Source organism: Phragmites australis, chromosome 3, assembly GCF_958298935.1.
Source record: "Phragmites australis chromosome 3, lpPhrAust1.1, whole genome shotgun sequence".
In the NCBI taxonomy this organism is placed as follows: domain Eukaryota; kingdom Viridiplantae; phylum Streptophyta; class Magnoliopsida; order Poales; family Poaceae; genus Phragmites; species Phragmites australis.
Window position 1 is genome coordinate 42,668,436 of NC_084923.1, and position 26,499 is coordinate 42,694,934.

Below are 26,499 nucleotides of genomic sequence, written 5' to 3' on the forward strand. Positions count from 1 at the left end.
CCGGCGCTGGGGCCCTCGCGGGCGCCGAGGCCCTAGGAGGAGCCCGAGCAGGAGTCCTGACGGGGCGCCGATCGGCTTCGGGCCGACGCTCTTGTCGGCGATCGGGCTCTTGCTGCCTTCCACGAGCGGGGGCTTGAGCTGGCTCAACAGGAGCAGCCTCGCGCTTCCTCCTCTTTTTCTTTTCCCGCCTATCAGAGCGGGAAGAACTTGGTCGATCGGAAGTGGGGCGAGGAGCATGCCATGCCCTGGCCTCCGCCGCTTTGGCGCACTTATCGGCCAGTGCGAAAAGTTCCGCAGGGGTCTCGATCTCGTGCGTGCCTAGCTTCTCGAGCATCCGCTCATCGCGTACGCCCTGCCGAAAGGCAACAATAACAGCATGGGGGGCCACTCGCGGAATAGTGTTGCGAACCTGGCTGAAACGCTGTATGAATCGACGCAGCGTCTCCCCTTCCTGCTGTTGGACGGCGTGGAGGTCGCACTCCAGCCCGGGACGCGCGAACGTACCCTGAAAGTTGGCCACAAATTGGTGGCACAAGTCGTCCCAGGAGCTGATAGATCCTGGGGGTAAGTTCATAAGCCAGGAGCGGGCGGAACCCCTCAAGGCAACATGAAAGTAATTTACCATCACCTTTTCGCTGCCTCCGGCCGCTTGGACGGCCGTCGTGTAGATCTGGAGGAACTCGACGGGGTCGATGGACCCGTCGTACTTCTCTGGCAGCTCGGGGCGGAACTTGGAAGGCCACCTCACCCGGCGGAGCTCGGCAGTGAAGGCGCGGCAACCGGTGCCGTACCTCGCAGCACGAGCGGGGGTTCTTGGTGGAGAGGAACGGCGAGCCGGGGATCCCCGGTGGTCGTGGGCCGGGAGAGAGGAAGCCTGGTCCTCTGCCCCAACCCCCTGCCGGGTCTCCCGCTGACGCTCGAGAGTGACCCGGGCATCTTCGTGGCCCCTGCGCTCGTCGAGGCGCAAGCGGAGGTCCCGGGCCTCCGACACGTCCTGGGGGATGACGCTCCGCCTGGAGACCCCACGGCCCGTGCGGGTGTTGCCCGCTGAGGAGCCGACTCTGGCGGCACCGCGCTGAAAAGTGGCGCGAGGACTCTCGACCTGCACCTGGCGGCGAGCGGTGCCGACCAACGCGGCGATGTCTTGCATCCATCGGCCTTCCGGAGTGTTTGGCGTGGCCTGAATGGGAGGGTGCCTGAGGAGGGCTTGCGCTGCAAGCAAGGCGCTCCCTGGGCTGGCCTCACTAAAAGCGAGCCTGCGCCGGGGCGGCGCCCGACGTGATCCAGAGGCGGACCTAGCGGCCGGGGCCCTGACCATCTGCTGGGGGTCGGAGAGCACACCGGCAGCGGCGGCGCTGATGGGCCCAGCGCCCTGATCCCCTTGGGCGGGAAAAACCTCTTGGCCGTGGGGCGGCGTCCCGTTACTGGAAGTGGAGCCGGAACGCTGAAGACGATGCCCACCGGCCATCTTTTCCTGTGGAGAAAAAAGGGAAACAAACAATCTAGGGATATTCCCCCCTACCTGGCGCGCCAGCTGTCGGAGGGTGAACTCCTGTCGCAGGGATCCCGAGAGACCCCTTTTTAGAGATTCGGCCGGGGGGATGATCCTAGAAAAGTTTGCACGGGAAATGAGCGGAAAAGGAAATAAATGCGATGGCTTGCGGGGACACCGGGTTTTTGGACAGGTTCGGGCCGCGCGGAGGCGTAACACCCTACTCCTGTGTGAGTGTTATCTCTGTTTCTCGAAGGAGAACTCTTTTACAAAAGAGTCGAAGGCTCCTATGTTCTAGCTAGCTGGTCTCTTGATCGTCTTGCGATCGGGGCTGTTCTTTCCTTGTTCTCTTTTTCTGTCTTTGTCTATCCGTCCTCTCTAGCGTCCTCCTTCCTTTCCTTTTATAGATGCGCCGACCTCGACATATCCTGAATGGGAAAGAGGGGATGCCAATGCCCAGGTGCCACGGAGAAAGGCCTAATCATCTCATTTTGGCGAAGTGACAGGGGCGGTGGAGGAAGGCGGCGCGCATTCGACCACTAGCCGCTGTGGAAGTATCGGGGTGCCATAAAAGAAAGGCCCACCGGACAGCCTCAGAGGTGCCCGGTGCGCCCACTCTGTCTTGTTCTCCTGCCAGGGCAGGGTGGCAGGCCGAGTGCTTCGATTCTGGTAACGTTATCCCGAGGTGCGCAAGTGGAAACGGGACGGGACCCGTGCATTTAATGAACCCACGCCCCCCAGCCTGGGCATGGCCGGGTCTGACACTGGGGCGTGGGCAGCCGAGAATGTCAGGATGTCAGAATGCCAGGCCACGCGCGCCTATTAAATGCGGCATCGGGCCCTTGACTGGATGACACTCTGGCGACGGGGCCCTTTGAGTCTTTGAACGATCTTGCGCGAACCTTCTGGGGACCGAGTCCCCGGGGGCTGCCACGTGCAGCCCCGAGCACTATCTCCCGAGCATCTTGGGGGGACCTTCGGGGCACCGGGTCCTCGGGGGCTGCCACGTGCAGCCCCGAGCACTCTCTCCCGAGGACTTCAGTGAGACCTTCGGGGCACCGAGTCCTCGCGGGCTGCCACGTGCAGCCCCGAGCACCCTCTCCCGAGCACTTTAGAGGGACCTTCGGGGCACCGAGTCCTCGGGGGCTGCCACGCGCAGCCCCGAGCACCCTCTCCCGAGTACTTGAGTGAGACCTTCGGGGCACCGAGTCCTCGCGGGCTGCCACGTGCAGCCCCGAGCACCCTCTCCCGAGTACTTGAGTGAGACCTTCGGGGCACCGAGTCCTCGCGGGCTGCCACGTGCAGCCCCGAGCATCTTCTCCCGAGTACTTGAGTGAGACCTTCGGGGCACCGAGTCCTCGCGGGCTGCCACGTGCAGCCCCGAGCATCTTCTCCCGAGCACTTTAGAGGGACCTTCGGGGCACCGAGTCCTCGGGGGCTGCCACGCGCAGCCCCGAGCACCCTCTCCCGAGCACTTTAGAGGGACCTTCGGGGCACCGAGTCCTCGGGGGCTGCCACGCGCAGCCCCGAGCACCCTCTCCCGAGTCTCTGCTTTTACCTTGCAGGGTGGTGATATGTGGTGGGCGGCCGGTTTGGCCTCGGGACTTAGGGACCCCTGGTTCTAAATACACCGACAAATCGACTAATTGACGAATGAATATGTGGACTCGCAAGGCATAGACGAACTCAAAGAGAGACTAAGACTTAGTTGTGGACGCAGCGGAATTGCAAAGACTCTAATACGAGACTGTGACACTAGCAGACAGTAGTGAGAAAACAAAGGCTAAAGCTAGATGGAAGAGAAGCTAGCAGCATAGTACCAAAATCCAATGAACCAGCATCTCACACACCACGCTTCCATAGAACAACCCATAGCACAGCAGCCCAAAAGGTAGCCCATCAAGGAATGCAGCCCACCAAGATGAAGCCCAAAGCAAATCCACCACCTTCAAGGAGAGCAGAACAGCTGCAGTACACAAACACGCACGAGTGAAGCAAGCTGGGGCGGTGGCGTGGTACTACAGAGCAGGCTAGCGGGGCGGTCGAATCTGAACGTGGTGGCTCAACGAGCTTGATCCGGTGGGGAATCGCCGAATCAGGCGGGTGGAGCGGCGGCTCGGTGCCTGGCGAACCAAATTCAACCGGAATCGGGCAGAGGTGGCCGAATCCGGGCAGCATGACAGGGGCTCGGCCAGCAGCTAAAGGAGTGGCAAGGAGATGAGTGGCGAGCCCGGGCGGCGAATGAGTCGCGATCGCGCCAAATTGGCAGATATGGTAGGATAGGATTAGTTTTCATCTTATCTGTAGGATTGTTTGAGATCCAAGCCACCATGTACTTTATATAAACAACTCACGAGGCTCAATACAAACCATCCACAATTATCATAGTATATTTTTCTTTCTACATTAGGATTAGCAACTTGTATTCTATGGTAGTCCATAGGACTAGGAGATTACCGTAATACCCTTGACTATTGTACCCTTAACAGTATTGATTTCGCTGCTCCTATCTGCTATTTTGTAATAATCATTTTTTAAATTTCCACACCTATCTGCTGCTCCACCATAAGTCTCATTTAGATCCTGGAATGCATTACTGAACTATGCTTATAACATTAACATTATTGCTGCTACGTTGTAGCTTTCGCTTTGTTTACTTACAATAACAGACTTGGAATAGAGCAAATACAGGCAGGTTGTAATGTGGATCTTTTATTCCCTAGCTTTTCCATTGGAGAATCATGGCCAGAAAACAAAATAGCCTTCTAAACATACTGTCAAACTGTCTCGATCTCGTATTTGCTCACATGCTAGGTTGATTGATTTTTTGGTCTATGGCATGCCGGCATTGTGACTACTCCCTTTTTTTTGTAGACCTCTTATTCGCATCCTTGGCGACCGATTTCCATGGCAAGTTAAGTCGGCCATCCTATCAACCCTCACAATCATCATAACAAAAGGAGGAATTGCACTTAAGCCCTTTCTTCCACAACTTCAGACCACATTTGTAAAATGTCTACAGGATAACAACAGGTCAGTATTATCTTCTTATTCTACAGCTCTTTCAATTATTCCTTTACCTCCACATGTGAATATATTGAATTGCAGGTCTGTCCGTACGAGGGCCGCAGCTGCTCTTGGAAAGCTTAGTGCACTTAGCACACGGGTGGATCCTTTAGTTAGCGATCTTCTTTCCATGTTGCAGGTTGTGTGTATGTTCTGTCTGCTCCTTTTGTGTGTGTGAGAGAGAGGATGCCACCACTAGTTCAAAAGTAATTTAGTTTTTTTTTTTCCTTTTTCAGTCAGGAGATGAATCTGTTAAAGAAAGTGTGCTTTCTGCGCTTAAAGGTGTTATCAATCATGCTGGCAAAAGTGTTAGCTCTGCAATAAGATCACGTGGATGTGCTCTTCTCAAAGATCTGCTGCAGGCTGATGCTGATGATGTCCGCAGTTGTGCTGCAAAAGTAATTGGTACATTGTCTCAGGTACTGGTAAATCTTTCTTTTTTTTATCCCTCTTTACTTGTATATTCTAGATGTATCAAAAAATTTGATGCTATCAGAAATAATTTATTGTGTTCATCTGTCTGAGCTGTAATAAAAGAAAAATTACAGTCTGCTGGCTGTTGTAAAAGAAAGATAAGACAAATTCAAGCCCTGTGGAAATAGCAAAAGAAAAAGGCAATATTTTCAACATATAACTCAAGATACTATCATGTTCTTATTTTGAGCAATAAAGATTGTCAAATAAGAAATCCCCATACAATGAGAATGGAAACTCTTGTTTGAGTTATTCGATTGAAACAAGAGGATTGTTGCTCGAGATGCAATTGCTACTTTCTTCCCTAGTGATGGATTCCAGAACGGGTGAATGCAGCTAGATTCTCTGCATCGATCGGATGACTACAATTGCAAGTCAGCATTCTCCTATTTTAGGAAGAGTTCTCAGTCTGTATTCTATTGTGCAGTATTTGACCTATAAAATAATAAGTTCTAACAAAACGTGCTCAGCATGTTTCTAGCAGTGTTACTTGGACACCGAGATCCTTTTATTTTGCCATGTCAGACACTCGACACCCGTGTCAGATTCAAAGTGCTATTTACCGTGTCTTTTTTTGTCGAGTTGGACATCTAAGTCTGAGGGCCTGTTTGTTTGAGCTTCTGCTTTTGAGCTTGTTTGGAAAGCTGTGTTTTTGGCTTGTCTGAAAAAGCTGCTTTTGGAAATAGGCTGTTGGCTTCTATAACAAATTTTTAGTTTCTCAGCACATAACTTCTCAGAAAAGCGTATCTCAGTGAGCTTCTCAGCTTTAGTTTATTTTCCTCCAGAAGCCACTTCTCTAGGACCTCGTTTGTTCTGACTTCTGACTTGTGGCTTGTTAGTAATAAGCCTTGATGTGTGCAGATTTTCAGCTAGCAGATTAGGGAGAATAAAAGCCAATTAAAGCAGTAATTGCTGCAGTTATTAGCTGTTTGAATCAGGGATTTTCAGCTAGCAAATTAGGGAGAGTAATAGCCAATTAAAGCCGTAATTGCTGTAGTTATTAGCTGTTTAAATCAGGCCATATTGTAGTGGTCAGCATTGTATAAATAGAGAAGAAAACAGAGAAGGCAGCAAGCAATTGCAGCACAAAAAATACCACTGCTAGTGTACGCGTGTCTTGTGTGAGTTCCTGGGCTACCTGTGAGGCTATAGGCCTTTCAATTGGTATTAGGCGGGCGCCACTATTTTTTGCTGTTGATAGATGACGCCAGCCGCTACATGTGGCTAGCGTAGCGGCTAGCGCTTCTCACAACAAAAAGTGATGCTGCAGCGGCCATCACGAAGTTCCAAGCTGCTGCGGAGGTGGAAAGCAGGCACAAGCTCCGCGTTCTACGCACGGACAATGGCGGCGAGTTCACCTCCGTTGAATTCGCGCGCCACTGCGAGGACCACGGCGTGCAGCGGCACTTCTCTGCGCCGTACACGCCGCAGCAAAACGGCGTGGTGGAGAGGAGGAACCAGACCATCCTCACCATCGCATGCGCCCTCCTGAAACAGCGGAAGATGCCCGCTGAATTTTGGGGGGAAGGCTGTGACCACGGCTGTCTACCTCCTCAACCGGGCGCCGACGAAGAGTCTTGACGGCGAGATGCCATTTGAGGCGTGGCACGGGCGCAAGCCGGCGGTAAGCTACTTGCGTACATTCGGGTGTCTTGGTTATGTAAAGGATACACGACTAAGCCTGCGGAAGCTCGACGACCGCAGCACCCCGATGGTCTTCATCGGCTATGAGGATGGCTCCAAGGCATACCGCATGCTCGAGCCTCGGTCCCGGCGCGTCGACATCTCCCGTGACGTCGTTTTTGACGAGGACGCCAGTTGGGACTGGGAGGCGGTGCTGCAAGACGGTGGAACAGCCACACCTGACTTCCATGTGGAGGCAGTGGTCAACTACATCCACCCAGGCGCGTTGGCTCCGTCCGCAGGCAGCGCAGAAGGCGCTTATCCTGCTGCGCCGATGCCCACAGTGACGATCTCGTCGCCCATGCCCGTCTTCCCCGCAGAGGCAGCCCCCACATCCGCGGGGACGGGCTTCTCCCGCAGTGGCCTCGCTCCTGGAGTTCGTCTCTCCTCCGCCAAACGACTCCGACAGGCTGGATGCGTACCACGACTCCTCCCCTCTCTGTTACCGTCGCATCGACAACGTGCTTGGAGGGGGAGAGGCACCAGGCCTTGCCAATCGCATCGTCGATGGCGAGGGGCTGCTGCTGGTCAGCGAGGATGGAGAGCCATGCTCCTTCGCTGAAGCAGAGCACGATCCAGCATGGCAGGCGGCCATGCGCGAGATGGACTCCATCGAGCAGAACGGGACATGGTCACTGGTGGAGCTTCCTCATGGGCATCGACCTATTGGGTTGAAGTGGGTCTTCAAACTCAAGAAGAACGAGGCAGGAGTAGTGATCAAGCACAAGGCTCCCCTCGTTGCCAAGGGCTATGTGCAGCAACCGGGCATTGACTTTGATGAGGTATTCGCACCCGTTGCTCGTCTTGAGTCCGTTCGGTTGCTGCTAGTTGTTGCTGCGCAAAATGGCTGGCCGGTGCATCACATGGATGTGAAGTCGGCTTTCCTCAACGATGATTTGGGGGAGGAGGTGTACGTCACGCAGCCACCGGGCTTCGTCGTCTCCGGAGCAGAACATAAGGTGCTGCACCTACGGAAGGCGCTCTACGGGCTGCGGCAAGCTCCGCGGGCTTGGAACGAGAAGTTGCACACGACATTGCGAGCTCTCGGGTTCGAGCAGAGCCCGCATGAGGCGGCGATGTACAGGCTTGGCCATGGCGACTCGCTATTGCTCCTCGGGGTCTATGTGGATGACTTGATCATCACTGGATCAGCCGAGGCAGAGATCAACCGCTTCAAGGAGGAGATGAAGGTGAGGTTCAGGATGAGCGACCTTGGATTGCTCTCCTTCTACCTTGGCATCGAAGTGCAGCAGAGTAGCAACGGGATCACGCTGTGCCAGGCGCATTACGCGAAGCGCATCCTAGAGATGGCGGGGATGCAGGATTGCAACCCTGCGCACACCCCCATGGAGGAGCAGCTCAAGCTGAGTCGTGATAGCACGGCGGCGGAGGTGGACATCACTCAGTACCGGAGGATCATTGGAAGTCTCCGCTATCTTGTCCACACACGGCTGGACCTCGCTTTCAGCGTGGGGTACGTGAGTCGCTTCATGGAGCGACCTACGGAGGAACACATGGCGGCAGTGAAGAGGATCCTGCGCTATGTGGTTGGGACTTTAAGTCTCGGTTGCCACTACGGGAGGACAGCGGAGGCACGGCTTGTCGGGTACACCGACAGCGACCTCGCCGGCGATGTTGACACAAGGAGGAGTACATCCGGCGGTTTGTTCTTCTACGCCAGCAGCTTGGTGAGTTGGCACGCTCTCAAGCAAAAGGTGGTGGCACTCTCGTCCTGTGAGGCGGAGTATGTTGCTGCCACTACCGCAGCCACACAGGCGGTGTGGTTGGCTCGGCTGCTCGGCGACTTTAAGGGGAGGGACGCCGACACTGTCGAGCTGAAAATTGATAACAAGTCAGCCTTAGCGCTGATACAAAACCCTGTCTTCCATGAACGTAGCAAATACATCGATGCGCGCTTCCACTTCATCAGAGAGTGCCGGGAAGATGGGAGGATTAGTGCTGATTTCGTCGGCACTAAGGACCGGCTCGTTGACATTCAAACGAAGGTACTTGGGCGAGTCAAATTTCATGAGCTTCGTGCTAGGATTGGAATGGTTAATATCAATTCTAAGTCCACACATAAGGATTAGGGGGAGATTGTTAACAATAAGCCTTGATGTGTGCAGATTTTCAGCTAGCAGATTAGAGAGAATAAAAGCCAATTAAAACAGTAATTGCTGTAGTTATTAGCTGTTTGAACCAGGGATTTCCAGCTAGCAAATTAGGGAGAATAATAGCCAATTAAAGCAGTAATTGCTGTAGTTATTAGCTGTTTAAACCAGGCCATATTGTAGTAGTCAGCAGTGTATTAGAGAAGAAAACAGAGAAGGCAACAAGCAATTGCAGCACCAAAAATACCACTGCTAGTGTACGCGTGTCTTGGGTGAGTTCCTGGGCTACCTGTGAGGCTGTAAGCCTTTTATGGCTTCTGCTAATAGCAGAAGCAGAACCAGAAGCAGGAAATAAATGGGGCTTGAGTCAGATTCCGACAGTGTTCGTGTCCAAGTAACACTGTTTTCTGGACAGTATAATTAGGCTTCATTTTATTTGGACAACGAGAAATTTTGTCAGTTTAGTCAAGGCAAACATGAATATCTGTATATTTGATGAGCAATGCAGCAAATCAACACAAGCTAACAAAAAAAAAAGTTACTTATATTGCCTTATTAGAGGAAGAAAGCAACACAATACATGATAATCTGCAACAATTTTGAGCTTAAAGTTGATAAAAAAGCAACACCCTTTCCATATCTCTCTTTAATTTGGCTTCTCTTTAATTTGGCTATGTCTATTGACTGCTATATCCATGCTTTATTTACAGTACATGGAGGAGATCGAGATTTCAGAATTGGTGCAAATCCTGTTGAACATGAGCACCTCACCAAACTGGTGTACCAGGCATGGTGCTTTGTTAGCTTTCTCATCCATATCAATGCACTGTCCCTCAAAATTGGGTAGTTCGACATCATTTTCATCTCTTGTTGATCTTCTGAGAGATGCTCTAAAAGATGACAAGGTTTTGGATCTAGTTGCACATCTTACTTGTTTGTAGCTATTATTATTGTGTGTCTATGTGTAACTCTTTTCTGTGTTGTGAAGTTCCCTGTTCGTGAAGTTGCTACAAAAACTCTGGGAAGGATACTGTGTTTCCAGTTACAGACGGAAGCCAGCACCTTGCAACTTGTTCAATTGCTTGTCTTGGCCTTGCATGATGATTCAAGCGAAGTTAGGAGAAGATCTTTGTCTTGTCTCAAAGCTGCTGCAAAGGTTTATATTGGAGTCTCTATCTCAATGTGCACTGGTAACTTTATTCTAGGTGATATGGTGGTAATATAACGGTTCCTTATTGTAGATAAATCATTCAGCTCTTGCTACACATCACCCGATATTGGGCCCAGCAATTGCTGATACGTTGAAGGATTCTAGCACGCCTGTGCGTCTAGCGGCAGAACGTTGCGTCCTTCATGTTTTCCAATTGACTAAAGGTACATTCATTTCTTGGTCTTTGTTTCTTGCCGCTATCATATCATGCTATTCCTTGTTTAGTGCGCTGTTGTCTCTTTCTAATGAACTTTATGGTAAACTTTAGGTAGGATTATGGTAAACTTGATATTTTCCAAGACATTGAACCCGTGGCTGTGGTGTGATCAGAACTGTTTGAAAATTAATGTTACTACCTCGATTTCCAGGGGCAGATAATGTTACCGTTGCACAAAAGTACCTTGGCATGACGGGCTTGGAAGTAAAGAAAATTGCAAAGCTTAACGAGGAGAGGTATGTGTGATTAGCTAATTCAGTAATACTACCTTCAACATCGTGGATTCTTATGATGGTTTATCGTGTTTTATCGAGTTGGACATTACTAGCTACTTGACAATTTTCTTTTCATGGTTTATACCTGCAGTGATGGCAGTGAGAGCAGTGATGATGACAAGAGGACATAGACTCTATTCACAGCAGCGTCCTGGGCAATCTTTTCTCTGTTCCACTCATATGACCTTTACTTGTAGTTAGTTAAATTTATAGTGGAAGATGGGGTCATTTTTCCTTCTGACCCTTGTTGTAAACATCTTTTTTGACAACATACAGAAACAGAGGAAAACACATCAGCTTTATTCATATTTTTTTGCTACAACCCAACAATGTTTACATTACCCAAACTATAGTGTTGAATGTGATCAATCAGCAATTCTGAATTTCTAGTGCTTCAATTGGAAGTCCAGGCTAAAACAAACACTCATGACTCGTACTGCAGTCAACATTCAGTGGTCAGACTTACAGTACAATCATCTTAGTTCCCCAATAAAGCTCAACAATGCCATACACAAAATCTTCAAATTTCTACCGTCTCTCGTCTCCCTCCCAGCAATTCTTCTCCTTGGGCCCGGTCGGCCCTTCCTCCCTGGACAGCTCGTTCGGCATCTTGTGCAGCATGTTCTCCGCTCCACACCTGAGCCGGCGAGGCAGGTGCCCGATCATCTGTTCCATCCGCTTCCTCGACTTGTACACCACCGTCGGCCCCCATTCCCGCATGAACTGCAGCCACTGCGGTTCCGCGACCGCGCCGTCCCCCAGGTACACCGCCGCGACGACGCGGTACCTGGCGCTGGAGTCCACGAACAGACTGCTGCGCGCGGCGTCGTTGCGCATGCCGCCCCGAGCGGGGCCGAGCCTTGCAGGTACACGCCGGGGTACGCGTAGGTGCACGGCCATGAGCTCGCCGGTGAGGTTGCTGACGCGGAGCGTGAAGTGCTCCCGGTCTCCGACGTGCCGCCCTGTCTTTCCGAGCGGGAGGCTGACCACGCCGAGCTTGAGCCGCGCCGGCCCGTTGAACGGGCAGAACACCCACATGGCGACGTCGGTGCACGTCCCGCCCATGGCGGGTTTCACGTGCGCGTACAGATCCGCGCTGTCGATGTCGCCGCGGCACACGGCGAGGCCCCGCTCGATGTAAGGAATGTCGATCCAGTACTCCCGTCGCATGCACCCGCCGCCCGAGAGGTTGCACCCCTCGCCGTCGATCTCCTCGCCGGCGTCGCCTCCCACTCGCTTGTACAGTGCAGCCCCGTTATTGAAGAACCAGGAGACGGACGACGGCAGGTAGGCCTCCTTGGGGTGGAAGAACACCGTGGGGCCGTAGTGCTGGATCATCGCGTGCGCCTGCTCCAGCGTTGGCATCGCCGACAGGTAGAGCTCGACGTTGCTCAGGCACGCCAGGCCCTGCTCCTGCGGGGAGGTCCCGTCCGCGGCGCAGCAGAAGGTGCCCGCGCCGATGTCCTTCCCCCACATCCCCCGGTGCACCGGCCTCACGCCCCCGCACGGTAAAGTCTGCCACGCAGGACGGCGACGATTCCGACGTCGATTAGCAAGTGCAAGGTGTACGATCGCACATGGCCTAACCCTGCAAGGGGTCTATGTAACCATTAATTTTACTTTACCAAATTAATTTTTATAATTTTAGATTATTAATTAGATCAGCAATTTGTTGACTTGGTTATTCATCTCACTGTGAACAAATACATCTTATGGATTTTCATACGAAGATTAGATAGAACTATACTACTAAGTACTAAGCATATTTTAGCTTTTAGTTGCAACTGGATTTTCATGGCCCGTTCAAATTGGATAATATGATATAGCATATAGAATATAAATAAACGTTTCATAAACCATAACTCACCTAGATTTGTTTTCTCTAGTTACAATATTACGTATCAGAATACGATTCTAGCCACCAAAATTCAAATCCTAGTGCCCATAAATTACATACGTGAGTGTTTTCAATAATATTATTTTTAGGTGTGAGTATATGAGTGTGTGGTTGTGCGTGCGTGCGCTTTATCCTCGTAGCCGTAGAAAAGAAAAGATGCGATATTCCACAAATATCATTCCATTGTGTTTAATAAGTGGTAATTAGTGCTTGTCAAGTAGAGATTTAGATATTATTATATTTTTATAAATTTCTTAATTATTTCTCTTTTATTTATAAATATTTACCGTATATACCATTAATTCTGTTTTTAATAGTACATATATAATTGTATTTAAGAAAAAAAAGATAATTTTACGGTACGGCCCTGCCGACGACGGCCGCACGAGCTGCAGGTGGAGCAGCGAGCCGTGCGGCTGGCACTCGTCCGTGAGGTCCGCGCAGACGCAGGTCACTTGGTCAAGCGGTGGCTTGCACGGATCCGTGGTGACGAGGCCGGTACCCCTCCTGCGGAACGGGGAGCCAGAAGTAGGTGTCGCTGCGGTCGTAGCCGTAGCCGGCATTGCCACCACCGACACCTGACGTGGAATTCCCAGAGGAGCGCGTAGTCCCGCGGCGCGCAGAGCGGCGGAGACTGAGCCGGGGGCCCCGCCGGGCGCGCACTCGGCCTCGCGACGAGCAGGTGGCCGTGGAGTGGACGGCAGTTGGGTTGACAGCAGGGCCCGAGGAGGGAGAAGCCCTCCTCAGGGACGCCGAGCGGCCGGTAGAATGCGACAGAATGCAAATCCAAACACAGGAGGAAGGGGGAGTCGCTCACCCGGGGGCTTTGAAGATTGAGTTACATCTATTTATCCCCTATTTTGTCATGTTTAGAGAATTTTTTGAGCCAAAAAATGGTTTTGAAGATTGAGTTCTTGCCTCTGAAGTTTCTGCACAATTTTCAGAACACGCGATTGTGTGCATAACCGTCACGTCTTATATCAAATTTGAGCAGAAATGTACAATAATTCTTATTCTAATATTGTTAAGGTGAGAAAAAAATAAATAATAATAATAGCATAATGCTTATTGTTCCTATTCATATGAGAAGGTCTGTCCAATTTATTTATTAGTAACGAGTTACAACTTGACCTGTTATTAATGACTAAGTTAAGATGACATATCACTTATGACGAATCATAACTGTGATTCGTCACTTATAATTGGTCTAAGATGACTCGTCACTGATGAGTTATCATTAGTGATAGGTCATAACTACGATCCGCCACTATTATTATAAGTGACGAGTCATATTTCTCGTCACTGATTTCATGTCTCATTTAACAACAGGTTTAAAAAAATAAAATTACAATGTTACAATACAGATGATGCTATCATCTAGCCCTTAAAAAAATCAGGCAAAATTATGACCTGTAAAATGAGAAAAAAAGATAAATTTCTAAAATTTGCCTTTTCTCATTATACATGTAATTATTTGCGTTGAAATGTTTTGGAGTGCTAGATTATAGCATCATGTACATCATAAAGTTTTTAAAAAAATACATGACCATTCAATAGTATTTTGAAATTTAAGAGTATTGAAACACATCATTTTTTAACATGTCACCTTCAACGGACGACGGGTAGCCGATAAAATTGTAAAATTTTAAAATGAATATATATATATATATATATATGTTTAAAAAAATTTATTTGAAAAATAAAAAATCGGTTGGGTTGGTGGAGTGGGATAGGAATCTTGCGGCTTTGCCCTCACGGCGGCGTGCGCAATTGCGCATCCATCTGCTTTGAGGGCGTGCCCGCGTGGGCACGCCGGGTGCGCGCGGCCGACGTGCTCGTGTGGGGTTGGGCTGCGGCAGCGCTGCACTCCTACCTGAAACGTCTCCGTCACTGTGTTCACGTGGGCTCCCTGTTCAGTGTTGCAAATGCACACCAGCGCTGCATCGTGACCGGCGCGTTAAGCTTTCTCTGGAAATGACGGGCATGGCAGCCAAGATGGCAAGCGGAGCGGCGGTGACGCGTCCGGAACAAAATTACGGATCGCGTTCCTAATAAATACCGTCGTGGCCGACTCGACATGTCATGTAAATACGAAAATTCTATTGAGATATAGAAACGTATAGTTTATCAAGATTCGGGACCATTTATTTATATTATAATTATTTATTTATGTTAAAAGATATGAAAAAAATCATAAGGTAGATTAACAGAATGAACGAATGCATAAATATAAGATAGACAAAAAAAAATACATCGTGTGTGTATAAAATCATATAGAGTTGTATCTTCCCATGTTAAAGCCATTATTCCACTGTTTGGAGGTGGAGCTAGGCCACGGGATGGGTTCAGCTGCTGGAATTTCAGCGATGGGGTGCGAACTCAAGTGATGCATACGGATACGGCTATACGAATTCAAATTTTTTATTTTTACTACAACCAACATAAAGGGTTTAGTTCTTTAATTTCTTAGCAAAACCGTTTGTAGGGACGTCTACGGGTTACAAGTTATTTTTGGAGGTGGTAGCACCCGATTTTTTTGACCATTGGATTTGGAACCAATGATTCAGATTAGGTAGCCTTTTTAATTGAGTAAAATTCGGGTGTTAATGATGATTCCAACACCTGGATCTTTTTTAACAATGGTTTCGAAAAAAAAAACTTTTTTTACACCAAAGCTACTTGAAATACACTATAGTATAAAGTAACTGTAACTTGAATATAAACTAAGATGAATTTAAATTACAGTGGAATTGCTTGAATAGGCTTCTTGCTTATGCCGCCGTGCATGTATGTGGACCAGTCGACGCTTCCATCAGGGGATTAAATTTAAAAGATGAACTTAAATACAGTGGAATTCCAAACCCATTTTGAATTTTTGAAAAATGCTAGTAACGTGAAATGACACTTTCGGCGTCGGGCCCATTTGACCGGTCACAGAGCCAACCCCATCATCTCCAGGCGGCGGCGGCCACGAGGCTTCCCCTGTCTTCTCCGTAGCAGCCGCCAGCCGGTTTGGCCTCCTTCTTCCTGCTGGAGCAAGGGGTGCTTCCATCACCACATAATGCGCCTAAGATATACTATCAAGGGATCATGAGCTTTCTTTTCTCCCCTGGGCAACCTACGCATTAATACTGTGGATTGAACCGCTCGGGGCTAACTCATAATCGGACGGAGGTGGTCACTGCCTTTTGCAGAACTTGGCAATCAGACTCAAATATAACCCTAGTCATCCCCAGGTTTGGTCCCTTTCACTGCATGCAGTAGCGCCGTAGCTTCAGCGTGATTGCGTGAAGAGCGTCAGTTGCACATGTAACATGTAGTAATCCGCATCTTGTTACATGTAATGAATCCCCATTTACCTTTATCAGCAACAGATCTTCAGGGGGGGGGGGGGGAGGCTCAAGCCCCCTAGCCGTTGGAAGAAGAAAAAGAGAAGAGAAGAAAGAAGATGGAGCCCTCTACTGTAGTTCTCGGTCCACCACTGACCTTTATTCTGAGTCTCCACAAATGCACCAGCCGTGTTTTTCTTGATATAATCCTCCTCCAGAGGCTTCCATCTACAGCAGGCCCAGCCATGCCAGAGCAACAGATAATTCTTGTATGTGGACCAGTGGACGCTTCCATCAGGGAATTAAATTTAAAAGATGAACTTGTCAATGAGCCTAGCTGCCTAGCCGGCTCATTGACAAACGGCTACAGATTCAAATGATTTCACCACACCCTCAATTTTCATTTGAATGATGGAAGTTCCCAGCATATTACCTAACATGAGGGAATCGCTAAGTTAATGATGCTAAAATCACTTCATCGCACAGAAGCCAGAAAGGTATCAGAAGTGCATGTCGTCGTCTGCCATAGATCCGGGAAAATACTGTAGAGTTCGAAAACCGGCTGCAAATTACATTCTCTGGCAGCAGGTATTCATGCTCATTGTTCAGTCTATGGAATAAATATTCAAGCCTCAAGTTTGTAGATGAGGATGCAACAGCAAACTGGTGAGTTGTGGAAAATGAATTGGATACGCTTATTCCCTAAGCGACCATGCTATTTCTTCATTCATTCATATTCAGTCTTCTCAAGGACGAGCCTGAGGTTGTGATAAACGCAGCTGCAGAAAGAACGGTCCCATTAGTGATGGACTTGGCTGATCAGATAAAGAGCCCGAAAGAAGAAGAAACAAAAACTGTTTAAATTTGTAAGAATGGAAAACAAAACGTCAACCAATGAGAGCAGTGAGCATCTCATTCATGTTCTGTTGCTGAAAGACTTCTGAATTGCAGGTGCCCATGCCAAATTACATATATCTAAAAGAAACCTGTGTTAATGTGCGAGGACTCAATTGTTTAATCGAAATTTAGTTCTAGTCTTTAACCTCATAACTACAAATAGAATAACTGGCTCCCATCACACCATTTAGTACTGAAGTTAATGATGTCATACTAGAATGAACAATACTCTCACATGTGCATACTCATGCCAGAATCCAAAACAGCAAAACACAAAGAAAATCACTAGAATTAGAAAGGGATGTCCGAAACTGAAAAAGGTTGAACAGGAATGCCATGTCCCAGGATCCCAAACTGAAGGAATCTGACTTTGACATGACTTCTGAGTTCTGATAAGAAAACTATGATTCATCCATTACCAGTAATTCAGTATACTTTGTCCACAAAATCAAGAGGCTCAAACACACAACTAGCAAAATTTTCAAGCAACCCAACTGGGAATTGCTGTTTGAGAAAATATCATAGTGCACAAGCAAATATGATGATAGCATCGACAGTCACTCAAGCGGTATTGAGACAAATCACTAGTTAGCATACATTGGAGAGGCAACTTTGCCTGCTAGAAAATATTATCAAAGTCCCAGAAGCTAATGCATGTTCCCAGACTATTGGACAACATTAGTATAGATACCTTTGTGACTATACAAATTCATGTCCAAACAACAACAACAACATAGCCTTTTGTCCAAAGTATGTTGGTCCAAAGTTCACATGTCCTGATAATCTATGTCCAAATTCCAGAATGATTTAAATTTTGACCGCCCACTTTCTTAAGTGTTCAAACTAATAACCAATCTCCACATAAACAGACTGACATGAGCTAATCCTACACACATCCTTGTGCAAAGTTTCAAAAAATTCACAAAATTTAAAAAATTCAAAGTTGCCAAGGCCAATCACATAACATTCCAAAACCTTATAAAAAATGAAACCCAACAACATTCCAAAGTGTCCTTACTCCCTATCCCAAAATCCAACAACATCAGCCTACTGATACACAAAACCATCAAGAATAGCATTGTTGGGGAATGGTCTCACACGCCCAAGGGATGGGCCTTCGGCTTCTCAGTGGGAATTAAAGGCTTTTTCATGTAACACATGATTACGGGAAACTGTGCAATATTGTTAATATCATCTATCCTTTCAGTTACAGTATCAGCCTATTTATAGCCCGTACTCAACCACTCCCAGTTATAATTTACAACATTATCCCTCTAACTGCCATATTCCAACATATTAAAGGGTATTTTGGTACAATCATAAGTATATTAGCATATTTACAACTGTACCCTTCACCATCACACGGATTCCAGCGAATGCCGCGCCTTCGCCCGAGCTCTCGAAGGTCTATCGCAAACGGTACCTTTGGCGTACTTTCGGTTGGTGTTGGTAACTAGGGTAACCGAACACAGGGATGGGCCTTCGGCTTCTCAGTGGAAATCGAAGGCTTTTTCATGTGACACACGATTACGAGAAATTGTGCAATATTGTTAATGTCATATGTCCTTTCAGTTACAATGCCGGTCTATTTATAGCATTGTAAATAGACCGGCATTGTAACTGAATAAGAGCTACTTGGGTGTCATGTGTAAGATATTGAGCACATATCAGATGTGTTTAGGTTAAATTCCACTCATATACTACATAAAGTTAATTTATCCAATCACTCAAATTTTAATGCCAAATTGATTGGAATTCTGAATCTTACCCCCTCGTGAAAACTGTGAACCTGACGGTTCCCATCAGAATTGTGAACACTGGTCTGTCTAGAACGACTCTGGCTCTTTGGGATTAAAATGTGTGGAAGCAGACTCCATTAGATTTTCATTGTGTTTCTAGGTGCGCGAGAGCCGAAATCATGACATTCTAGCAGAATGCTTGTTGGTAACTAGGGTTCGAACATAGGGATGGGTCTTCGGCTTCTCAGTGTAAATCAAAGGCATTTTCATGTGACACACGATTACGGAAAACTGTGTAATAATGTTAATGTCATCTGTCCTTTCAGTTACAGTGTCAGTCTATTTATAGTCCGTACTCAACCACTTTCAGTTATAATTTACAACATTACCCCTCTAACTACCACATTCCCGGCATATTCGAAGGTATCTTGGTACAATCCTAAGGGAAAACTTTTTTTAGAGAGATGGAGCTTTCTTCTTTTTGGCTCCCTGCGACAGAGGGTCTTCGTTTTTCCTCTTTTTCTGATGTTGAGTAGCAGAGGCCTCACCGGTCTCGACATTTGGGGAGCATCCACCTTCGGCTTGACCCGTGGAGGACAGGGACAGCCTCGGCCTGTCCTTGTAAACAAGCCCCCGCAGATCAAAAATCTGATTGAGCCGACGACTAAGGGCCTGGTCGGAGCAAAGTTGAGCCTCACCTTGGGTAAACTTTCCCAGGAGAAGCGTGGCTTTGGTTTCCACTTCAACCACTGTCAAATCTGTTCAAAAGCACAGAATGCAAGAAAATAGTAGGAAACTGAAGCACGTTTAACAGAACAGGATAACGTACACACATGCCAAACTTCTAAAATCAGGCTTGGGGCGGCAGAGACCCTCCGGCCCTTTAGCACCGAATGTTGGGATTGACCAGCCTTCGCTTAGAGGCCACACCCCGGATGCCACGAACTCTTCTACAAGGTCGCGCGTGCTCAGGGGCTTCGCACACCTGGTGAAGGCTTCTAGGGCCGCCTTCTGGGATTCTTTCAGCTATACATATGAGGCTCGGTTACCTTTATATTCTTCGCATTTTGACACAAGGTACTCTTTTTGGTCTACCTTATGGTAAAACCACTATTGAATCCAGTCCTTCGGCCACTTGTTTTTTTGTAGGCTACGGCAGGCGTCCCCAGATTGACGCAGTAAGTAAAGTTCACACAACCATAGTGTGCCTTCGGCTGGTGGTGAAGTTTGTGAGCTGCAACGAAAGCCCTGGCTGAGGCCTTCGCTCCTTCTGACCATGCCGCCCAAGCGAAAAGACTGGGCTGAACGATAGTGTTCGGCGTCAGCTGGTGGAGGTAGACTTCGAACATTTTCAGAACTTTCGGCACCATCTCGTCGCAAGGAAGGCGAAGCCCTGCTCGAAAATAGTCCACTAAAACAATGGCTTCGTCTTCTCCGGGCGCCGGAGTCTCGTGGTCCTTCAGGAGTCTGACCTTCGAAACGTCGCTGATCAGGCTTTCTTTGATTAGTCTGACCAAGACTTCTTCATCAACCTTTGATCGCTCGATCCAGTAAGTCTTCGGGCGGCCGGATTTGCTTCTCAAAGCCATTGGATCTCGTAGGGCTTCGGAATGAGGTGTGGGAGTCTTCATACGAGAGCAGGTGCTTCAACGAGGGCACGCGGTAAAAAGTGAGTTGTCGGGTAGAGTATATATATAGCGGTAAAAAACAAGGTTAACGGCAGTTGAAACGATGCGCATTGGAAATTGAACCGTTGCAGTAAAAGACAGTTTGGTACGAACCGACAGCAACTGGCGTTTATGAATCCTAAACGTCACGAGGACAAAATCGTCAACCCAGTAAAATAAAAACAGTAGAATGACCAGCGGGGGCTATCTGCTAAAAGGTAAAATGAGTCACTAGAAGTCTTCGACGGGCCGAAGGGGGTGACGTTCGGTCGTACCATTTGATTCACAGGTTCAGCCCATCGAAGATGAACCTTACCCATGGGGGGCTGCTGTTGGAGAATGACCTCACACACCCCATTCGGATGGTGAGTTGAAGACCTCTGGTGAACATTATTTACTGACAAAGAATACAGTTGTGTTATTTCAATAAATGTCGGATGACATATAGACCCTTCGGGCAAGCAACTCGGGCATTCGGAAGTCAACTGAAGGCCAACTCTCGACGCCCAGTATCATCGTAGGCGAAGCCTCTGGCGGGCCTTTGGAGGTCAACCGAAAGCCAACTCGTGACGCCCAGTATCATCGCAGTTGAAGCATCTAGTAGGCCTTCGGAGGTCAACCGAAGGCCAACTCGCGACGCCACGATGAAGCCAACCGAAAGTACGCCAAAGGCCCTATTTGTGATAGACCTTCGGGAGCTCGGGCAAAGGCACGGTGTTCGCTGGAATCCGTGTGATGGTGAAGGGTACAGTTGTAAATATGCTAATATACTTAGGATTGTACCAAAATACCCTCGAATATACCAAGAATGTGGCAGATAGAGGGGTAATGTTGTAAATTATAACTGAAAGTGGTTGAGTACGGACTATAAATAGACTGGCACTGTAACTGAAAGGACAGATGACATTAACATTATTACACAGTTTCCCGTAATCGTGTGTCACATGAAAATGCCTTTGATTTCCACTGAGAAGCCGAAGACCCATCCCTATGTTCGAACCCTAGTTACCAACAAGCATTCTGCTAGAATGTCATGATTTCGGCTCTCGCGCACCTAGGAACACAATGAAAATCTAATGGAGTCTGCTTCCACACATTTTAATCCCAAAGAGCCAGAGTCGTTCTAGACAGACCAGTGTTCACAATTCTGATGGGAACCGTCAGGTTCACAGTTTTCACGAAGGGGTAAGATTCAGAATTCCAATCAATTTGGCATTAAAATTTGAGTGATTGGATAAATTAACTTTATGTAGTATATGAGTGGAATTTAACCTAAACACATCTGATATGTGCTCAATATCTTACACATGACACCCAAGTAGCTCTTATTCGGTTATTCCATATTGCCATGCAGCATGCAGGCATATATCCTCAGTCCTAAAAGAAACTTAGATCTACTGTGCCTAGCTAAATGTATTCCATATACAAACAGTTCAAGGATTAATGTACACACATGCAATAATGGCATTGAGTGTTCACAACCATTTTTTTATTACTGGAATTTCTGGTTCTGGATTTCACTTATGAATTGAGCCATTGGAATTTGAAACCCAAATTGCCTGCAAGAAGGCCATATTCTACCAGGGAAAAAGCTAGATTATGGCTCAGATACTGGGTGAAAAAATTGCAAATCTGCAAGCATGATTCCTGTTCTTCACAGATAGAACAGAGAAGTCGCTAAAATTAGTGAAATCTTGAGCCCTAATCTAGATATACCAACTTATCAAGATATGTGTGCGCATTTGATTGCATGGAAGCACACTTCTGAGCTCCAAAGTAGATCAGAGTCAGAGCTAATGCTAAGGCATTTGTCGTCTTGTCCTCAGTGAACTTGGATGCCTTATAACCACACAAATATGCATATAGTTGATTCTAACCAGTTGTTGCAGGGATGAATATCAAGTGTAGATTATCCCCCAAAGAACACAAGATCAATGATGAAAAGTTTTTCTATTATTTCTCCTAACATAACCAGAGGATGCAACCTTTATTAACATTACTTTTGACCAAATTTGTGTGACTCACCCAAAATTCCAATAGGATGCTAAAAGGCAACCGGATCGAAAGAAGCCATCACCCAATAGTCATCCAGACGAGCCCGATCCAGATTTCATTTGTATTAGTAGATCTAGGATGCAAAAATTAACAACTGACAGAATCTAGCATCATGATCTATTCACCTTTGTAAGACACGAGAGATACAGAATATTCAACAACGTGAAGCAACGAAAATTCCAGCAAAGAGATCGATCTGGTACCTCAATTTACTTTCGGATCGGGCATGGGGAAGAGCCCCCCGCCTGCCGCGGCCGCCGCGCGTGGTGGCGCGAAGCCGAGCAGCTTCTGGAGGTTGGTGCGGATGCTCATGGAGCAGAGGAAGTAGAGGAAGACCATGGAGCAATCGGTGGGGTCGTTCCCCGTCAGGCCGCGGTGGCTCATCCGCTGGACAAGCGGGACGGGCGCGAAGGGCAGCTTGGCGACGACGCGTCCTTCGAAGAGCGAGTTGAGCAGGCCGAAGACGACGAAGAGCACGGCGGCGACGACGGCGCCCGACTTGAGCTTGGCGAGCGAGAGCTCCCGCGCGGCGTCCTTGAGGCTGGTCTCGACGCGGTCCATCTTCTTGGCCCGCGAGGAGGCAGGCTGCGCGGAGGAGGAGGCGCCAGCGCCGGAGGAAGAGGAGGAGTTGGAGCCGGACTTCATGGCGTCGAGCTTGCGGGAGTGGCGCTCGATGGAGGCGCGGAGGGAGTTGTAGGTGGCGGTGCGGTAGATGAGGAGCCAAGAGATGGCCTCGCAGAGCACGGCCGTCGCGGCGGAGATGGCCACCACCGAGAGGCTGTCGCCGTAGCGCAGGGAGGACAACGCCGAGGCCATCTCTTCCTCGGTTCTTCCGCTCCGCACGATGCGATGCGATGCCGCGGCCGGCCGGGCTTGGGGTGGGATTCGGCACGCGACGACGGGAGAGACCTCGATTTGGCTGCGGAAGGGGGTTTTGGGCTGCTGCGGGGTGGTTGGCTCGGGTCGGGTGTGCTGTTGTATCGCTGGCCTGGCCGTGTGCGGTGCGCCCTCCCCCGCCCGTGTGGGCTGCGGAGACTGCACAGCAGCACAGGCGAGAACGAGACGATTCGGCGTGTCTTGTTAGGTCTCTCCAACAGGATCTGTAAAATTTGAGGATTCTAGCGCTACAGTAACATTAGAAATTTATCTCCAACAGAGCCTATATTCAGTGATACAGCACTGCTACAGCGTTAGAGATAAGGGATGCTGTAATAGTATTTTGAGGATAAAAATTTGAGGTGGTTGTTGGAGATGGTCTTACCATTATCTGTTATGGGAACGACAGTAAGGTCTCACCTAACGAATAAGTGAGATCTTGTGAGCCTTAGCTATTAAAATTAAAAAACCTATGAGTGACACGTGTCACTTGTTTATCGGATAAGATTTTGTTGTCGTCTTGTGAAGCAGGGCGACATCTTGTTTTGGTCGAAATAATTTAATTTGCGTTGTAAATTTTTTTCGAATCATTCAATGCCATTAGATATTTATGTGATATTTTTTATACCGAATTTGACGGAAACGAAAAGTTGAATACAATGGTTTTAATGGGAATTGAGATATACACGGATATTGGCATGTACTATGCACAGTCATTATGACCTAAATAAGTATCACGTCTAAACTTAGCATGCCTTAGAGAATGTAAACAACAAGATTATAACATATAGTCTGCTGAGATTAATATGAGTACTTTCCATTCCTCACTGCTTCGGGTCCTACGTCACGCGCTTGACATGCTCTCTCGCATTTTCTCTCCTCCTCCGCCTCACGGGCATCTGACATCATACGGTTATACCCCTCCCTCATCTTTTGTTGCTCCTCCTGAATGTGTTTGTGCGTAGCCTCCCTCCTCTCATTGGCTTCCATCTCATTGAAGCGTCTCTAAGCGACGCGTTGCTCAATGTGAAGGAGGAACACATCCGCTTTCGACTGTTCAGTATATAACCATTGTAAGAAATCACATGATGGTGACGATGACTGCAATGAAAATCAAAATGTTAAGTGGTAAATCTGAGTTGTTTTTATAGTTTGGCAAGAAGTTATTACCGGGGGGTAGAGCCAACATTAGTGCTGCCCTGGGGTAGATTGTACTCATGGTTACGACACATGAAGAAACTCCTTCCGTATGTGTAGTAGAATTTGGATGACTTTATCCCCTACAAATATCTCCACACCAGCACATGGGCAATTTGACCTATCAGATGGGGTATTCGGCATGTATTTCTTCAGACGTCATTTTCGTCGGAGTTTTGGAGGTTGAGACTAGTGGTTTGTTTGTACATGTGGGCAGGAGATAATGTATTTATACAGTGGAATCATGTTGGTGTATGGACTAAGTCCATGGAAATCGGCCTTAGAAAGTAGTTGATTCAGCAGTAAGGTGTGGTCATATCAACTGAAAAGGTTACTTCTAAAAGACTATTTATGAAAAGCATACTTCTAAAAAGTCTATATCTGAAAAGGCTATAGCTAAAAAGACTAAGCCTGAAAAGGCTAATTTTGAAAAGACTAGGTCTGAAAAAAGTTGCTCTAAAAAGACTACTGATGAGAATGCTAATTCTGAAAAGGCTAGGTTCAAAAAGACTGTGTTTGCAAAATATAGGTATGAAAATAGAGTACATGTTTAGTAATATGACCAATTATAGTAGAAGCTGTTAATTTTATTATCATTGTTAGATGTGTACAGGTAACACAAGGTTGTTGGTAACATTACATTGATGCAGATAAGAAGAGGCTTCTACTGGGTGGACTAAGGATGTATCCCCCTTCATTGACGTGTCGTTCCGCGCTCAACCTCTTCTTGCCGGCGCAGGAGTGCTTCACACCTTCGTATGTGTTCCTCGCGCCTTTAAAGCTCGGTCTCCAGCCTCCTTAGAATATCCTATCAGAGACTATGTTCCTCCTCACGTCTTTAAAGTTCATCGGAATGTCCCTTGTGTTCTTGTTCTTTGTGTTGATGTTCTTGTTGGCACTCGTGCCTTGCTTCTTGCCGCAGTCATGCTTCCTTCATCCTAATCCCGTATACACATTATTTTCAGTCTCTCTAATATATCCCCTATAGTATGATGGCCTAACATGGTCGATCATTCCTTGAAAGAACAAGGCTTAGGATAATAAACCCGGAGTTTAAAGTGATATACTCAAGATATAATTAGGAGGTGTGAACGAAAGCAAAGAGAGAGACACACCATGAAATCGTCGTCAAACTCCAGGCATATAAAGAACCTCATACAAAAAGTTTAGACATCGAAGGACTTCGACATTCGAGCTCGATCACCACAACTGCACAATGGACGCTTGTGCTATTGTAACACTCCCATAGGGTGATTCCTCCAGGAATCCAAGATGACCTATTTTGAGGCATCAAGAAAAGACAATTATTATCACGGTCTGAAAAGACTAGGTCTAAAAATGAAGTACATATTTTATTATCAAAGTTGCATGTGTGTGGGTAACACAAATTTGACGGTAATATTACACCGTGGTAAAAGGATATATGCTATTACAATATCTATAGAAGGTTGATGTATCTAGAAACTGAAGCCACAATAAATCAATGGAGGGTAGGGGCGGGAGAGGGCGAGGAAGAAGGGGGCAGGGAGGCCAACATTGAGATGGGAGGATTCGTTTGGTCCAACTGAGTACGTTGAGCATCTCTATAACTTCCTTTTGCAGGATATGAGTGATTTTCGTCCTCTAAGTCACCTAAGGGTTTACGAGCACCCGAATAAGCCTTGACCCAAGTGCTCTCATAGGTACGACTGTGTCATTCAGATGTATGATAGAAGATTTCATGGGGGTCATCGATTCTTCCGATGTCCTCTTGGTAGGGTGAGAATATATCACCATGAACGTCCGTATCTTTTTTTGAAAACATTATACATTATGACATTCATATTTCCACAGGCCTCCGATGACAACCCCGACAATTACCAATACATGAGATGGATCGATTCTCTTGTTCTGCAGCATATCTAAGATTACGTTCACCATCTGCAACACCAGATCTTTGACTTGTAGAGGAAGGTTGCAAATATGCCAAGTCCTCCTATAATATACCTGCAGGTCAATTTTGTTTGCATCGATCTGTGGTGCACCTGCCCATGCCACAATACGGATGCTCCTTCTCCTACTTATGCTCCTCCTCCTCCGTCAGCGCAATACGATGGTAGAGATTATTAGGACTCAGGAGCCTCCTCGCAGTCCACTCTAAGTCAGTATGATTAGAACCACTATTAGGATGGCGTTGTAATTTGTGTATCGTCCCATCGTTTTTCACTCTTTTTACATTCCCTAAGGCATGTTAGGTGAAACTTCGGTACACCACTAAGGGTATTGTATATGTCATATATGTTTGGTTGACGTGTTTATTGTGATTGTTACGAAA

At 47.6% G+C, this 26,499-nt stretch overlaps 2 protein-coding genes and 1 pseudogene across 2 annotated transcripts in view; 1 reads left to right on the plus strand and 2 right to left on the minus strand.

The window, feature by feature from the left end:
• Positions 1 to 10,850, plus strand: part of LOC133913185 (protein ILITYHIA-like) — a 40,752-nt gene extending 29,902 nt beyond the window's left edge. Inside the window, exons 53-60 of the mRNA XM_062356251.1 lie at positions 4,367 to 4,525; positions 4,601 to 4,697; positions 4,795 to 4,977; positions 9,537 to 9,731; positions 9,815 to 9,982; positions 10,068 to 10,200; positions 10,405 to 10,489; positions 10,620 to 10,850. Of these exons, the coding sequence (XP_062212235.1) occupies positions 4,367 to 4,525; positions 4,601 to 4,697; positions 4,795 to 4,977; positions 9,537 to 9,731; positions 9,815 to 9,982; positions 10,068 to 10,200; positions 10,405 to 10,489; positions 10,620 to 10,659 (1,060 nt within the window). The 3' untranslated portion in view covers positions 10,660 to 10,850. The remainder of the gene's footprint in view (positions 1 to 4,366; positions 4,526 to 4,600; positions 4,698 to 4,794; positions 4,978 to 9,536; positions 9,732 to 9,814; positions 9,983 to 10,067; positions 10,201 to 10,404; positions 10,490 to 10,619) is intronic.
• Positions 10,851 to 11,044: 194 nt separating this feature from the next.
• LOC133910743 (hypothetical protein At1g04090-like) lies at positions 11,045 to 14,369 on the minus strand (annotated as a pseudogene).
• Positions 14,370 to 16,252: 1,883 nt separating this feature from the next.
• Positions 16,253 to 23,080, minus strand: LOC133913186 (uncharacterized). Its single transcript, XM_062356252.1, has 2 exons — positions 22,316 to 23,080; positions 16,253 to 16,533 (listed from the first exon to the last, which is right to left on the minus strand). Exon 1 carries the CDS (start codon positions 22,926 to 22,928, stop codon positions 22,317 to 22,319), a length of 612 nt encoding a protein of 203 aa, XP_062212236.1. The 5' UTR covers positions 22,929 to 23,080; the 3' UTR covers positions 16,253 to 16,533; position 22,316.
• Positions 23,081 to 26,499: the final 3,419 nt, after the last annotated feature.

Coding starts and splice junctions, on each gene's coding strand:
- LOC133913186 (XM_062356252.1), bottom strand. CDS start 22,928: ATGGCCTCGGCGTTGTCCTCCCTGCGCTACGGCGACAGCCTCTCGGTG.